Raw genomic sequence first — 17,864 nt, 5'->3', positions numbered from 1 at the left:
AAAAAGGTCCCTCTCATAACATCGCATCAGCCCATAAAGATGACCATGAGCACAAATCCCAACATGCACTGGCTGGCATGAGAAGATGGGGGTTGTAGTCCGACCACGTCACCTAGCTATGGCATGTAACTTCCCGGTACATACACACGATGACAGATTCTCCTGGTGACAGGAGTGACAAGGACTCACCCCGTGGACGTGGTAACCCTCATTGCCTCCATCCGCAGACTCCGAGCTCAGAGACAGTCCCATGTCGGGGAACGGACCGTGACAGCCGGGACAAGCGGAGGAGATCCCAGCCGGCGACACGCACGACACTACTACACGCTCGCCAGGCCTACTAATCCAGCGCTGCTGGACGGAGCACAGGGTGGAGGGACTCTGCAATCGACTGGAATGCCTGGCGGGTAGTGACGCAGCATGGCAACAGAGGAAGGGAGCTGGTAACCAGGGACGCGCGCGCCGGGAGATGTGCACTGGGAAATAGAGACCTGTTCATGGGGAAGACGGGGCAGCATCTGGTGGGGAATCTTAGGAGATCCTTAGTAGTCTGATCACAGTGCAGGAGGCTGGAAGACAAGACTAAGGGGGGAAGTCAGTGACATGTGTATACAGGCTCTATAGGCGACACAGACTGAGGCTGGGAGAAGGACCCTGCTGATCCTAATAAGACACAACCGTCAGCCGATAAAGATTGTAAGGATGGCGGATACAGACCCTCAGATGATGGTGAGATGAGTGACATATGTAGTTAGTATGTATACTGATTCAGCGATGCCCTTGTACATATCAACAAGAACTGTATCAGCACAGGGGCAGCCATGTCCTTGTCCTGTCACAGGCGGCTGTGATGCACCATCCACGTCCAAGAGACCCTGATCCCCCTGAATGTGGCGTACAAGGGAGCTGACATGGGGGGACCCCCACTTTCATCGCTCACGGACCCCATACCATACAGGTACATACATAGCCTGAGGTCCAGTGTTGTCGGACCAGGGGCAGCACTCCACCTGTTGTGAAACTACAGTTCCCAGCATGCTCTATTTATTTCTATGAGAGTTCTGAGAACAGCAGAGCAAGTTTGCATGCTGGGAGTTGTAGTTTCACAGCAGCTGGAGTGCCGCAGGTTAGCGCACAGGCTCTTACACTGACGGCATATGGCTATACGTATAAAGAGATTTGTGCTGCCGAGCGCGGTCTACACTGGATGCATTTGAATTCACTTCTCAGCTGAGCTCAGGTTTTCAACCTTTGAATCAAAACTCATGAGTTCTCATTCACTGACAGCAAACAAGGTTCTGATGGCGAGGAACTGAAACACACAAAGTATAACCTGAAACACCCGTAAAGGGGTTGTCTCACGTCAGCAGATGGCATTTATCATGTAGAGAAAGTTAAAGGGGTATTCCCATCTTAGACCATGGGGGCATATCGCTAAAATATGCCCCCATTCTCTGATAGCTGCTGGGACCCGCATCTATATCGAGAACGGAGCAGGGAGCGCTATGGTTGGAGGACCCCAGATTTCGCGGGGTTCGTCCACCACCAAGCGCTAATCCCCTCCTCTCCCATAGAAGTGAATGGGAGCGTGCCGCGCATGCGCGGCCCATTCATTTATATGGGGCAGACAGCAATATATAGGGCAGACGGCCCTATAGAAATGAATGGAGGGCGGCTGCGCATGTGCAGTGCGCCCTCCTTCACTTTCGGGGCTCCGTTCTCAATATAGGTGTGGGTCCCAGCGGTGGGACCTGCACCTATAAGACAATGGGGGCATATCCTAGCGATATGCCCCCATTGTCTGAGATGAGAAAACCCCTTTAATACAATGCACTTACTAATGTATTGTGATTGTCCATGTTGCCTCCTCTGCTGGCTGGATTCCTTTTTCATCACATATTACACTGCTCATTTCCATGGTTACGACCACCCTGCAATCCATCAGTGGTGGCCGTGCTTTCATACTATAGGAAAAGAACCAGTCTCTCTGGTAGCCGGGACCATGGGAGTGCCACGCTTTTTCCTATAATGTGCGAGTACGACCACCACTGATGGATCACAGGGTGGTCGTGACCATGGAAACGAACAGTGTATAATGTGATGGAGAAATGAAAACAGCCAGAAAAGGAGGCAATATGGAGACTCACAATACATTAGTAAGTGCCTTGTATTAACTTCCTCTACATGATAAATGCCATTGGCTGAAGGGACACAACCCCTTTAAAGGGCTTGGCTCACGAACAAGAGGATAGGAGATAGATGTATGATTGCTGGGGGTCTGATCACTGGGACCACAATCAATCATGAGAACGGGGTCCCTGAATCCCCTATGTGATAGGAGCGGTAATTTAGTCCCATATTACTGCACACTGCCTCTCATTCACACAAGGGACTCGGGAGCCCCCTGTTCTTGTGTTGAGCGGGGGACCACCAGCAATCATAGAGATTGTAATATAAACAATTCCCCCCATGCACAGGTTCAGCTCTCAGCTTTCTCTGGAAGTCCCATAGAGTTGAATGGGGTAGTGGTGGACATGTGCAACTGCTGCTCCGTTCAGAGGTACATGGAATCTCTGTTCTCGTGATCAGCAGTCGGACCCTCACCGATCAGACCCCCCCCCTTTATCCTGTTGATAGGAGATAAGTGTTTTTCTTGGGATAACCTCTGGGACCCGCACCTATCTCGTAAACCCAGCCGGCAAACGCACCTTGCATGCACGGCTGCCCTCCGAGCACTGGCTCGGCTGTTTCCATCGACCCCATAGAAGTGAGTGGAAGCGGTGGACGCGCAAGCGTGGTCCACTGCCAATTCCTTTAGATGGGAATTCTGAAAATAGCCCACTATTTTCGGCGGGCCAATAGGAACGATTGGTGGTGGCTTGACCCGGCATTGCTGACCACCACTTTGCCAGCTTCGTTTTACAGATAGGTATGGGTCTCTGAGTTGAGACCCGCACCTATCAGACAATGGGGGAATATCCTAGTGATATGCCCCCATTGTCTGAGAGGAGAATACCACTTTAAAGGATAACTGTCATATTTTCATCAAAAAATCTATTTTAGCATATGTTACTGCTGCAGCAGCATTATGCATAAAGCAATCTTTAGCTTCTTCACTTACCACTGTTTTCCTTGAGTTTTCCCCTTAGTTACGGCTTTTCAAGATGGCTCCTCTGCCAGTTCTCTGAGGCCAAAACTGCTTTCCCTCACTTCCCATACACACTTGCTCTAGCCAGCAGCTTCTTGCCAGCCAATCAGATTGGATTACTGAAAGACACGCCTCCTCACTCTGAAGCCTAATGCAGGCATGCAGTGTGAAGGACCGCCCCTCCGTCTTCCTGTCTTCCTAGCCGGAGACATGAGCCATAGCAATGGTCTTTTAAGGGAGCAGTGGAAAGGGACAGAGGACATTAATGAAAGCTGTTTATTATAAGGTAATTACAGATATTTTGACAATCACTGACAGACTAACTCAGGTATACATTCCTAGCTCTAATAAACTAGCAAATAAAAAAAAATGACAGTTACCCTTTAAGCTGTGCCTAGACATGCCATAGCTTTTGGATAAAAAAAAGTTTTCAACCTCAAACTCCTCCATAAACATACAGGACCTGAACATGCATGTTATATCAAGACGGGGAGATAAGTGGCGTCAAACACGCTGAGTCCTACAGCAGGTGGCGCTTGATCTAACGGCTCTGAATGCACTTTTTCTTTTCCAGGCTTCCATCATTTTCTACTGTCATGATAAGTACAATCGCCACGTGCAGCAGATAACAAGGGAAGGCCTGCAGAGGTATCACAGTGACCCGGTGCTTCTGTTTTTTAAGGCTTATAGTATCCTCATGGAAGGTAATTTTAATAGCTGAAATATTTAGTAAATGCCTAATTTCTATTTTTTTTTTTTCAGCTGAAATTATTATCGAAGTGCGTCTGTAGGGGGTCCTTAGTGAAAGGGATTGGGGTAGTCTCCACAGTTATTTGAGGTACAGCAACTGTGTGGGAAGAAGCAGTCCGTTCAGTTCATACACAAGCTGTCCTCTAGCTGCTGATGGCGGCTTTCCACAGTTTTTTTCCTTCAGCTTAGTAGACCGCTATATACAGGCACGTTTAAAGGGGGGCGGCTCCTTTGGCTCAGTGCCTAGACTCCCTGCTCTGCCCTCCATCAGATGGCTCGTTGCCAAAGAGAGTAAAACTAAACGTAAAATGTTCTTCAGTTATACAAGTGGTAAAAAGTTTAAACCTCAAAGTGTTGACCCTGGAGTGATGAGGGAGGAGTTGTAGAGTAAATTAATTTTTTTTTAAATCTCCACTGTATTCACTGAGGAAAATGAAATGTTAGATGAAATGCAGAGTGTCAAAGTAAAAGTGGCCCGTTCCAGGAAGAAGTGCAGCAGTGCCTTAAAAAGATTAAAATAGACAAATCACGGGGTCCAGATGGCATACGTATCCTAAGACAATTAAGTAATGTCATAGCCAGACCAGGGCTGTGGAGTCAGTAGATAAATGCTCAGACTCCGACTCCTCAGTTTTTCGTACTTCCGACTCTGACTCCTCTGTATTTAATATGCGAATGTATTTTATACATTCCTTGAAGGAAAGAAAGGCAGCATGCATGTCATTACCACAGAACTACTGGCTAGGAAGCCAACAGTCTTACTGTATTAAACAGTTTAAGCAAAAGACAAACACAAAGAAAACAACAAAGTTTTTTATTTTATTTTTTCTTTCAAGTGGCTGGATAGTAGCAGCAGGCATAAACATCCGGAACTTTACCAGTTCAAAAATGCAAACCACATTATTTGGTTGTTTTAGAACAAAAACAAAGCTTATCTATATGAACCAAAAGCAAAATCTGTAAAACCTGGAAATGGTTTATATTAATCTTGGAATATAGTTATAGCAAATGCAATTTGAAATCAACTCAATGTAGAGTTCTGAGGAAGAGAATTGCCTCTGCCAGATCCTCTTTCATAGAGGCTCTTGAATCAGACTTTATTATTTTTAGAGCTGAAAATAATCTTTCAACACTGACGTGGGTGGGTGGCATTGCAGTAACCATTCTGGCCACATCACTAAGGATGTCTTCTTCTGCAGTAAGTTTTGATGAGCGATCATACTTAGGACACGAGGACACATTATTCCCACCTTCAGGGTCTAAATGTGGGCCTAGCAGAATAGGGAGAGCTGTTAGGGATTTGCTAGGAGGTGACCTTATCCCCAGCTTCTCGTCTAGAAACTTGTTTGTTTAGTTATCTGTGTATCTTATATCCTGTCCGCCATGACACTAGGTTAACCATGGGCGTTGCGTTCCCTGTAACAGCGGAACACAGCACAATGGAAAGTATAAGTATTGCCGCTCCTTAACTGTGCGTTGCGTGCCATATAGTGAAGCATATGAAAAGCATGCTTCTTCACGGTCACTTAACGCGTTAGTTTTGCGGTAACGTGACGCACTGCATGCATTGGTCTTTATTCTTACATTAGAGAAGTAATTAATTATAACTTTTTGTGAATTGGGACATTTAAACTTGCTTCTTTTTTTTTTATTATTCCAATTTAAGATTAGTAGGAGACGGAGTCGGTTCATTTTTGCCGGCTCCGACTCCAGGTACCCGAAATTGCCTCAGACTCCGACTCCTCGACTCTGACTCCATAGCCCTGAGCGAGACCCTTATTTCTGATATTTAAAGGGGTTATGCAACCCTTATAATGACCCCAAATGCCCAGGCACCTCATATAGATTATACCTACCGGGTGATGCTAGGGATGCTCATCCCCGTCGTGGCCTGCTATTGGCTGCACTGAACCCCAAATCAGTAGAAGGCTTGCACAGTAAAATAAGATTTTTTGCAGATGACACTAAACTGTGTAAAGTAATTTACACGGAAGAGGACAGTATACTACTACAGAGGGATCTGTATACTAAATGGTAAAACACTGAGTAACACGACCGTATTTTTTTCTGTGGTCCGCAAATTGCGGATCCGCAAAACAAAAACTGATGGCATCCTTTTTTTTTCGCGGATCCATTGTAACAATGCCTAAATCGGACAAGAATAGGAGATGTTCTATTTTTTTTGTGGGGCTACGGAACGGACATACTGATACGGACAGCATTTTTTGCGGACCCATTGAAATGAATGGGTCTGCATCCTATCCACAAAAAAAAAACTGAACTAACACGGAAACAAGCAACGTTTGTGTGCATGTAGCCCACATAACTGAGCCGAACTGAGCCCACAGGCCTCTTAGACTATAATGGGTCCGTTAGGTTTCTGCTCAGACAAAGATTTTGGAGCGGAGACAAAATTTGTACATGCAGGACTTTTGTCTCTGCTTCAAAAATCTTCTGAGCGGAAACCTAATGGACCCATTATAGTCTAGGGGGCCCGTGGGCTCCGTTCGGCCTAAACGGGGCAGGAGAACGGAAAGGCTGAGCGGTGATGTGAAAGAAGCCTAAGCTGTAGAAACCAGTGTCAGGCAGCTGCTGCCAAGGCCAATAAGATAATGGGTTGCATCAAAAGGGGCATAGATTCCCGTGATGAGAACATAGTCCTAACACTTTATAAATCATTAGTCAGACCACACATGGAGTACTGTGTACAGTTCTGGGCTCCTGTGAACAAGGCAGACATAGAAGAGGATTCTTTACGGTAAGAGCAGTGAGACTATGGAACTCTCTGCCTGAGGAGGTGGTGATGGTGAGTACAATAAAGGAATTCAAGAGGGGCCTGGATGTATTTCTGGAGTGTAATAATATTACAGGCTATAGCTACTAGAGAGGGGTCGTTGATCCAGGGAGTTATTCTGATTGCCTGATTGGAGTTGGGAAGGAATTTTTTCTCCTAAAATGAGTTAAATTGGCTTCTAGCTAGTGGGTTTTTTGACTTCCTCTGGATCAACTTTGCAGGATAACAGGCCGAACTAGATGGACAGATGTCTTTTTTCAGCCATACAAGCTATGGGCTTACTTTGTCCTTTGCATTGCTCTTGGGTGGCAGTTTCCTGGCCCTCTTCCCAGATCCTTCTCACCCTCTGCTTCACACATTTGTACTATGGCACTACCCTCAGTGCAGCATGTAACATATCAATGTTGGCAACTTAAATATAGTAAGAGTCCAGATCCTATGTGGAGAAAAGGCACAGAGCACTCTGAAGTTAAAGGGGTTCTTCGGGAATTAAGAAAATGAAAATACTTAAATATTCCTTATAAACATATATATACATATTCCCAAATACCTTTCATTAGTTATAATAGCTTGTTTTGTCTGGGGAGCAATTATTAGGAGAAAAAAAATGGCCGCCATCCAATTAGTACACACAAAACACTGAGCTAAAGAGCTGCCTCATCCTCCTCTCTGCTCTGCTTGTCAGGGCTTATTATCCTGAATACAGATGATAAGACCTTTATCTGAATCTCTGTAGGATTGGAGTCCATGAGGGGATATGAAGTACAGAGAGGATGGACAGGACAGACTGTGGTAATGTGGGGCTGTGGTTATGGAAACTGCATACAAGTGCTGCTGCTCATCAGCCACATCCCCACATCCTCTCTGTACTTCATCTGTCTCCTCATGGACTCCATTCCTTAAATGATTCAGCTGAAGATCTTATCTGTATTCAGGATCATAATCCCTGACAAGTAGGAGAGGAGGACGAGGCAGCTCTTTAGCTCAGTGTTCTGAAATACCTTGTCCTGCTGTGTGATTAGGACAGGTTTTGTGAGTACTAATAGGACAGCGGCCATTTTATTTCTCCTAATGATTGCTCCCTAGGAAAAAAAAAGAGCCTTTATAACTAATGAACGGTATTTGTGAATATATTTATAATAAAGTAATATTTAAGTATTTTTATTTTCTTAATTCCTGGACAACCCCTTTAATGTCCAAATTACATCTTTTATAGGGTGGGAGCTCGTCAACCCCTCCACACATCTGTACTATTTTATCTTTTTGTCTGCCCATTTGCATGTTCTGATACAGTCCCTGAGCAGACATCTCCAGGAGAGCAGCTGTATGGAGATGTCCATAAGGCAGGAATCACAGTTTTTGGTGCATTTTTTGGATCCAGGAGTGGATGCGGCAGGAAGGAGAAGTAAAGGTCCTTCTTTTATATCTCCTATTCTTTTTGAACCCACTCCTGGCTATGGCTCAAAAACAGCATCAAAACCTGCATCAACTGCTAGGATATACCGTTACTTACTTCCTGGACTTCCAACCATCCTCATGTACCCTCATATAGGTTATACTTACCCCTCTCCCCGGCATCCGCGACGCTTCTGATCCCTGCACAGCCACCGCTGCATCTCCCTGTTGCGGGATCAAAACATCCAGCGACGGGGGCAGCCAATAGCAGGCCGTTATGGGGACAAGCTTCCCTAACATCGCGGGTGACGCTAGGGAGGCTCATCCCCGCCACGGGCTACTATTGGCTGCTCGCACTTTTCCCGTCGACTGGAGATGCAGCGGCGGCCATGCGGGGATCAGAAGCGATGCGGGTGACGGGGAGCGGGGTAAGTATAATCTATATGAGGAGCCCGGGCATTAGGGGGGGGGTCAATATAGGGGTTGCATAAACCCTTTAATGTACTTTCGGATGGCGCAGTTCGCTACACATATGCCAACAATGACCACCCATGGCAGCCAATGACTGCACAATTTTGGGGTAATATCATGTGACTATTGGTTGCTTCTATTGGTCATAGCTTGGCCGCATGTGACCAGCTTCACCACCTGGCCGTACCCTTAGAATAAAGGGCCACTACACTAATTAGGTGCTGCAGCTCATTTAATGATTTCCCTTGCACAGTGACCCTCTTGGCCCCCACCTCGGCACAGGACATAACAGCATAGCTCCATATACTTGAAAGGAGTTAGAGTGCCGATTCCTGCAAAGGTATGTATTAGAGTGAGACTTGTAGCAAATTGTGGGGTTGTTCAGGCTACAGATATGGATGACCTGTCTTCAGGATACCCCACCGATCAGCTGTTTTGGGCAGCCACGGCATCAGAAACTGGAGCTGGAAGCAGACAGCTGTGTGCCCTGTGTGGTGGCGGTGCCCAGAGTACTGCAGCTCAGCTCCCACCCAAGTGAATGGAGTGGAGTGTATAGACCATCCTCTCCGTACACTGTGTGGCTTCTGACGCTGCGGCCGGGTGTTGGACCTCCACCAATCTGATATTGACAGTTTTATGAAGAAATAATTGAAGTTTATCTATAATGTTATTTGTGTTTATGGTAACAGATCGTGTGCAGGAAGCAATCCGGGAGCTGGAGTCCATCAAGGATGTCCCTGAAGTCTCCTTATGTGCCATCATGTTACTTATGTACGCACACAAAAAAAGTAAAGCCATAGGTAAGAGTTTGCTTGTCCATGTAAACGACCAGTAGTGTATACTGGTTTGGAATGGACATTCACCCGACTGTGTTCAGGATCTGTATCACACACTTCCCGTGTATGGTTCCCATAGGAATCTGCAAGCGCATGTCGTACCTTCTCAGATTTTCACACTGACACACAGAAATCATGGCATGCTCATATACGGCAGTACCACACAACTAGAGATGAGTGAATTTCATGTTATGAAATTCGTTCACGCATCGTTTGGTGGTAAAAGCAGAATTGTGCTATGGATTCCGTTACCACGGACCATAACGCAATTCTATGACGGAAATTCCTTTAGAGGCATTCCATTATTCATTCCATCATAATAGAAGTCTATGGCCTGCATAACGGATCCGTCCCATTTCCGTTATGCAGGTGAGTCCTTTCCTGCATAACGGAAATGGGACGGATCCGTTATGCAGCCCATAGACTTCTATTATGATGGAATGAATAACGGAATGCCTCTAAAGGCACTCCGTCATGGAATTGCGTTATTGTCCGTGGTAACGGAATCCATAGCACAATTCTGCTTTTATCACCAAACGTAGCGTGAACGAATTTCATAACATGAAATTCGCTCATCTCTACACACAACCATACGGATCTGTACTACAGGCCCAGATTACAGTACATGAGCTACTGGATTCTTTTATGAAAATAACTGAAGCAACTTTGCAAATAGACTTTATTTAACCCCTTCATGACATATGACGTAATAGTACATCATAGCGTCAGGTGACATGGGGCAATTTGACGTACTATTACGTCATGGTGAAAGGGTGGGCAATGCTGCAGTGCCCGCTCATCAGAGTGGGGGCCCGGCAATCACTGATAGCCGGGCCCCTGCTGTATCCGCCGGCATCGCTGTGAAAGCAATGCTGGCAGATTAACCTCTTTTATGCCACGGTCAGCGCTTACCTCTGCATAAATGGTTTTTGGGACGGGTGAGGGATCCCATCAGGTCCCTGCACTGTAGTGACGGGGACCCGATGGGTGAGAAGGCCGAAGGAGGCTGGGTCTCCTAGGCAACCTGTTAGTGTATTACTCAGTGTCATACACGAACAGGAAATGCATTACAATACAGATGTATTGTAATGCATTGCAGAGGGGATCATACCCCCAAAAGTTGAAGTCCCAGAGTGGGACAGAAATAAAGTAAAAAAAAAAAGTGTTTTTAATAATAAAAAATAAAGTTTCAAGTAAAAAAAAAATGCCCCTTTCCCCTTATTTTATAATAAAAAATAAATAAAAAAAACACACATTTTAGGTATCTCCGCGTCCGTAACGACCGGCTCTATAAATATATTACATAATATACCCTGTCGGATAAACACCGTAGAAAAATAAATAAATAGAAACTGTGCCAAAAAAGCAATTTTTGTCCCCTTACATCACAAAAAGTGCCAGACCAAGTGATCAAAAATTCATATGCACCCAAAAATAGTACTAATCAAACCGTCACCTCATACTGCAAAAAATTAGTCTCTACATAAGACAATCGCCAAAAAAAAACTATGGCTCTCAGAATATTGAAACACTAAAACATAATTTTTCAAATATGCTTTTATTGTGTAAAACTCAAATAAAAAAAGTAGTTATTGCCACATCCATAATGACCTACTCTATAAAAATATCACATGACCTAACACCCCAGCTAAACACAGTAAAAAAATAAAAACAGTGACAAAAAAGCCATTTTTTGTCACCTTACATCACAAAAAGTGCAACACCAAGCGATCAAAAAGGCATTTGGACCCCTAAAATAGAACCATTCAAACCTGCCAAAAAATTAGATTCTACCTAAGACAATCGCCTAAAAAAAAACTATGGCTCTCAGACTATGGTGACAGTAATATATGATTTTTTTGTTTAAAAAATACCTTTATTGTGTTAAAGTGAAATAAATAAATAAAAAGTAGACATATTAGGTATTGCCATATCCATAATGACCTACTCTATAAAAATATCACATGACCTAATACCCCAGATAAACACCCTAAAAAAATAAAATGAAAACAGTGCCAAGAAAGCCATTTTTTGGTCACCTTACATCACAAAAAGTGCATCACCAAGCGATCAAAAAGGTGTATGCACTCCAAAATAGTACCATCAAACCGTCACCTCATCCCGCCAAAAATGAGACCCTACCTAAGACAATCGGCCAAAAAATAAAATAAAAATGTGGTTCTCAGACTGTGGAGACGCTAAAACATAATTTTTTTTGTTTCAAAAATGCTTTTATTGTGTAAAACTTAAATAAATAAGAAAAAGTACTGTATTTTTCGCTTTATAAGATGCACCTAAGACAAACTTAGGTTTTTTAGAAGGAAAATAAGAAAAACAATATTTTGAACCAAAAGGTGTGCTTTTAGTGGGTTTTGAACTAATAGTGGTCTGTGGATGACACTATTATGGGGGATCTGTGGATGACCCTGTTATAGAGGGGATCTGTGGATGACGCACTGTTATGGGGGCATCTGTGGATGATGCACTGTTATGGGGGATCTGTGGATGATGCACTGTTATGGGGGATCTGTGGATGACACTGTTATGGGGATCTGTGGGTGACACTGTTATGGGGGATATGTGGATGTGACACTGTTATGGGGATCTGTGGATGACGCACTGTTATGGGGGCATCTGTGGATGACACTGTTATGGGGATATGTGGGTGACACTGTTATGGGGGATCTGTGAATGACACTGTTATGGGGATCTGTGGATGATGCACTGTTATGGGGGCATCTGTAGATGACACTGTTATGGGGGGATCTGTGGATGACACATATATAGCATTGCCCCCATAACAGTGTCCCTGTGTAAATAGTGACCCGCAATACACCTGGCCCTGCTCACAGCAGTCTTCATATCTAAACTGTAGTCATGTAATCCTTAACCTCTTGGATAGCTTTGTTAAAGTAGCATAATGGTCTGTAGTAGTACTCACTATCAAACTACCGTAGCAGGCCGGCCGGCAGCGTAATGTCACTCACTCCGTCATGCGCCTGCCCCTCCCACTTTATTAATGGAGCAGGTGCGTGACGGAGTGAGTGATGTTACGGTTCTGGCCTGCCTGCTACGGTAGTTTGATAGTGAGTACTACTACAGAGGATTGTGCTACTTTAACAAAGCTAACCCACTGGTTAAGGATTAAATGACTACACTTTACATATGAAGACTGCTGTGTGCGGGGCCTGGTGTAATAAAGTACAGTGACTGCACCGGGCCCCGCGATCACAACATCAGTTGCCGGCCTCCAGCCCCTCCTCCCTCCCCGCTGATACATCGCCGGTTGCGCTGTGCAGCATGGCGGCCGGCGATGTATCAGTATCAGCGCACCATTCGCTTTATAAGACGCACTGCCATTTCCCCCCCACTTTTGGGGGGAAAAAAGTGTGTCTTATAAAGCGAAAAATACGGAATACATGTTAGGTATTGCCACATCCGTAACAACCTGCTCTATAAAACTATCACATGACCTACCCCCGCAGGTGAATGCTGTAAAAAAAATAAAAAATTAACTGTGCCAAAAAAAACAATTTTTTGGTCACCTTGCCCCATAAAGTGTAATATTGAATGACCAAAAAAATCATATGTACCCAAAAATGGTACCAATAAAAACGTCAACTCAAATATGCTTTATTATGTAAAACTGAAACAAACATACAAAGAAAGTAGACATATTTTATACCGATGCGTCTGTAACAACCTGCTCTATAAAAAAAAGCACATGATCTAACCTGTCATATAAACATTGTAAAAAAATGAAAACAGTTCCAGAACAGCTATTTGGTTACCTTGCCTCACAAAAAACATAATATAGAGCGATCAAAAATCATATGTACCCCAAAATAATACCAATAAAACTGTCACCTTATCCCATAGTTTCCAAAATGGGGTCAATTTTTGGGAGTTTCTACTGTAGGGGTGCATCAGAGGGGCTTCAAATGGGACGTGGTGTCTAAAAACCAGTCCAGCAAAATCTGCCTTCCAAAATCCATATGGTGCCCCTTTTATCCTGCCCCCTGCCGTGTGCCCTTACAGCAGTTTGCGACCACATGTGGGGTGTTTCTGTAAACTGCAAAATCAGGGTAATAAATATTGAGTTTTGTTTCGCTGTTAACCCTCGATGTGTTAAAGAAAAAAATTGATTAAAATGGAAAATCTGCCAAAAAAGTGAAATTTTGAAATGTAATCTCCATTTTCCTTTAATTCTTGTGGAACACCTAAAGGGTTAACAAAGTTTGTAAAATCAGTTTTGAATAACTTGAGGGGTGTAGTTTCTACAATGGGGTCATTTATAAGGGTTTCCACTATGTAGGCCCCACAAAGTGACTTCAGACCTGAACTGGTCCTTAAAAAAGTGGGTTTTAGAAATTTTCTTAAAGATTTTAAGAATTGCTTCTAAAATTCTAAGCCTTCTAACGTCCTAAAAAAATAAAATGACATTTACAAAATGATGCCAACATAAAGTAGACATATGGGGAATGTTAAGTAATACATATTTTATCAGGAATCAATTTTAGTTTTAAAAGCAGAGAAATTGAAATTTTGAAAACTGTGAATTTTTCAAAATTTTTGATATTTCATAAATAAAGGTGAAATATACTGACTCAAATTTATGACTGTCATGAAGTACAATGTGTCACGAGAAAACAGTCTCAGAATTCCTTGGATAAGTGAAAGTGTTCCCAAGATATTACCACTTAAATTGACACATTTCAGATTTGCAAAAAATGGCCTGGGCAGGAGGGCAAAAACCGTCCCGGGGTAAAAGGGGTTAAAATGTACTATTGTTTTGTATCTACAGCTCCTTATGCAGATCTATGTGTCTCCATGGTAGACAAAGCTCCAGTCTTATTCCCCTCCATCAGTCTTCTACTTCTCGTTAACCTTGGTGGCAGTGGCAGCCTCCTGCATGTATGGCATCACAAATCTTTACATAGGATGGTTGCTGGTGGTCTGGGGTGGTTATCAGTTTATATACGTGGAGGTCTATGATAGTTTGTTGGTCAACACTTAAAGGGGTTCTCCAGGTTCAGAGCTGAACCTGGACATATCCCCATCTTCCCTCACTCAGCCCCTCTAGCATGAGCCCTGAATCACGCAGGACAAGTGCTTTTTCTGGAGATCCGGTGATGTACTGCGCTCTCCATGGGTAAGCTAGGAGGAAGCTTCCACCTAGCAGTGAGCGCAGTGACATCACTGGCACTAATGGCTGGTCTTTAGCACTTCTCTAGCCTGTAAAAGGGCTATGGGAGCCTTAAAGCCTGCCCATCAGTGCCGGTGACGTAATCGGGAACACTGCTAGGCAGAAGCCTCAATCTAGCAGTGAAAAATGTAAACAAAAAAGACCTTGCCCTGCGTGATACAGCACAGGGCAAGGGAGAGCACGATATCAGAGGGCCTGCCAGGGTGAAAACGGGGATATGTACGGGTTCCGCTTAACTTAAAGGGGTTGTCTCACTTCAGAAAATGGCATTTACCGGTATCTTGTATCCATCTTTTTACGGAGGTCACTAAGGGGCCTTAGGCTGGGTGCCGCCTTCTCCAGCCCATCGTATGCTGAACACCAGTCTGCCACCGAGCACGTAGTGGAATTACAATGGGAGCTGAACTGCAGTAACCTGGGCTTCCCGATCTGTTCTCTGTGTTAGTTCCTGGCAACGCCGGCTGCGATTGGCTTTGATGGATCCCATCACTGATCTGATGTTGATATCTATAACCTAGAAGATCCCTGTTAGCAGATTTCACAGTACAAACTCAATACATCTCTTAGACCTGATAATATTGGTATACTTATTTTTAAAAATCCATTTCAGGATGATCATAAAATCCTTTTTTTTGATATTAAAATGAGCATTTTACAAGTCTAGCTAGAGACTAACAGCTGATACGTCCAAGTGCATCCAGGAGCTAAACTCAATCTCCATCCGCATAACCTGACCGACAAGCTCCCTTCAATGTACCTCCTCCGCTGCGGCTGTAATATCACAGCATAAGCTGCAGTCTTCCTGGTTCTGCAATGTTAGAGCCCATCTTCCAGCAGTAGTGGAAACCCAGGGAGTTGGTAACTTGTATTAGGCCTCATGCACACGACCATATGTATTTTACGGTCCGCAAAAAACAGATCCGTAAAAATACGGATGACGTCCGTGTGCATTCATTATTTTGCAGAACGGAACAGCTGGCCCCTAATAGAACAGTACTGTCCTTGTCCATTATGCAGACAATAATATGACATGTTCTATTTTTTGCGGAACAGAATTACGGACATACAGAAACGGAATGCACACGGACTAACTTCCATTTTTTTGCAGAACTGTTGAAATGAATGGTTCCGTATACGGTCCACAAAAAGCAGAGCCCTAAGCAGAGTGAGCAGCAACATGGGAGGAGGTACACTGAAGGAGCTTCTCAGTCAAGCTAGGTCCAAAGAAATGGAGTTTAGCTCCTGAATAGACTGGACTCATGAGCTCTCTCACGCTCTACCTGGAATCGTTCAATGTTTGCTCTTATATCTGGTGAGGTACGGTCTAAGAGACCTTCTTAATAATATATGCAGTTTGCATGATGAAAGATGTTGACAGATCCACTTTGAAGGGGTTCTCCGGGCTTTTAATATCGATGACCTATCCTCAGGATAGCTCATCAATAGCAGATCAATAGTAAAAAATTGGTAGGCACTCCACTTTGAACCAGGGGTGCTCAACGGTAAGGAAGCATTTAGTAATATCAGATCGGCGAGGGTCCGACACCCCCGCCGATCCGCTGTATGAAGGGAAGGAGCGCGCAGTGCGCACGTGCCGTCTCCCTTCCTGCTCTGCTACTGCTTTGCCATAGACATACAGCAGCAGCAGGAAAAGAGAACCTCATACAGCTGATCGGCGGGGGTGTCGGACCCTCGCCGATCTGAGATTGATGACCTATCCTGAGGACAGGTCATCAATATTAAAAGCCCGGACAACCCCTTCAACATCACCTGACATGATTTAAGTTCTTAAAAGTATAATGAAACTTCCTAAATTCAGTGTCTTCTTAATGTTGTATTTCTTACAGACCGAGATGCTGTTTCTGAGCTAGAGGCCAAATTAAAAGAAAGCCGTAGATCGGCAGGACCTAAAGCATTGTACCACGCAGGCCTACTTCTGTGGCTGCTGGGGAGAAGTGACAAGGCCCAGGAATACATCGACCGAATGCTGAAAATATCCAATAGGTCTGGTGAGGTAAGTGGCCGGCTGCCCTCTTCGGTCTTGATTCAGTAGGGGCAGGTTTTCTAACCGCCACCGCAATAGCAACATAAACGCATGAATGTCCTATGTAAATACGCATGGGTTTCTGCGGTGATGGGGTGTGGTTTTGTATTCATATGTGAACACGATATGGGATTCTTGATTTCCAGTTCTCAATATCTTGCGCACCCCAGAGCTTACTGCAAGTTTTTGGATCAAAACCAAATTGTGATGTCACAGCAGCATATCTGTCTAAAATCCAGTGTGATGTCACAGTGGATTACCTGCCTAAAACCACTAGTGATGTCACAGTAGGCTGACTAAAAGCCGCTATGATGTCACAGCAGCCTAAGTGACGAAACCCACTGTGATGTCAGCAGCCTGTGTGCCTGGAATCCACTTGTGAGGTCACAGTTGCTTACCTGCCTGAAACCATCTTGTGATATCACAGCAGCGTACCTGACTGAAAGAGATTTGTGATGTCACAGCTGCTTAAATGACAGGAACACAGCTGTGATGTCACAGCAGCTTAGTTTCCTGAAACACACTCGTGATGTCATAGTAGCCAGTGGCATTGCTAGGGCTGGTGTCACCCGGTGCGGTAGAAAATGGTGCTACTGCCATAGGGGGCATCCGTTAGCTCAGCAGACCCCCCCTAGCAGTCAGAGCCTGGTCTCGGGAGGGGTACTTCCAGATTATTTTCTGTCCGCTGCCACAAAACAATGGTGCTTATAGCACAGACTACACAGTGTAGCGGTATACTGTATATTGTGGGGCACAGTGTAGCAGTATCAAGTGCCTCTCTCTTCCCCCCCATGTCCCAGTATCATAGTGCCTCTCTCCCCCCCATGTGCCAGTATCATAGTGCCAAACCCACCCATGTGCCAGTATCAAGTGCCAACCCCCCCCACGTGCCAGTATCAAGTGCCTCTCTCCTCCACCCCATGTCCCAGTATCATAGTGCCATCTCCCCCCCCCCCCAAAAGTGGCAGTATCAAGTGCCTCCCCCCCCCCCCAAAGTGCCAGTATCAAGTGCCAGTATCATAGTGCCATGCCATCTCCCCCCCCAAAAGTGCCAGTATCAAGTGCCTCTCTCCTCCCCCCCAAAAAGTGCCAGTATCAAGTGCCTCTCTCCCCCCCCCCAAAAGTGCCAGTGTCAAGTGCCTCTCTCCTCCCCCCCATGTGCCAGTATCATAGTGCCATGCCATCTCCCCCCCAAAAAGTGCCAGTATCAAGTGCCTCTC

At 44.8% G+C, this 17,864-nt stretch overlaps 2 protein-coding genes across 2 annotated transcripts in view; one reads left to right on the top strand and one right to left on the bottom strand.

Annotated features, from left to right (window-relative positions):
- Window positions 1-320, bottom strand: part of GORASP1 (golgi reassembly stacking protein 1) — a 46,191-nt gene extending 45,871 nt beyond the window's left edge. Inside the window, exon 1 of the mRNA XM_040433795.1 lies at window positions 190-320. Coding sequence (XP_040289729.1) covers window positions 190-252 — 63 coding nt within the window. The 5' untranslated portion in view covers window positions 253-320. The remainder of the gene's footprint in view (window positions 1-189) is intronic.
- A 293-nt stretch (window positions 321-613) lies between these two features.
- The window catches only part of TTC21A (tetratricopeptide repeat domain 21A), a 102,846-nt gene continuing 85,595 nt past the window's right edge, over window positions 614-17,864 (top strand). Inside the window, exons 1-4 of the mRNA XM_040433794.1 lie at window positions 614-729; window positions 3,723-3,852; window positions 9,248-9,358; window positions 16,448-16,614. Coding sequence (XP_040289728.1) covers window positions 703-729; window positions 3,723-3,852; window positions 9,248-9,358; window positions 16,448-16,614 — 435 coding nt within the window. The 5' untranslated portion in view covers window positions 614-702. The remainder of the gene's footprint in view (window positions 730-3,722; window positions 3,853-9,247; window positions 9,359-16,447; window positions 16,615-17,864) is intronic.

Source organism: Bufo bufo, chromosome 5 (genome assembly GCF_905171765.1).
Source record: "Bufo bufo chromosome 5, aBufBuf1.1, whole genome shotgun sequence".
Lineage (NCBI taxonomy): Eukaryota > Metazoa > Chordata > Amphibia > Anura > Bufonidae > Bufo > Bufo bufo.
Note: the sequence above shows the minus strand (reverse complement) of the source record. Positions and strands in the feature narration are given on the sequence as shown.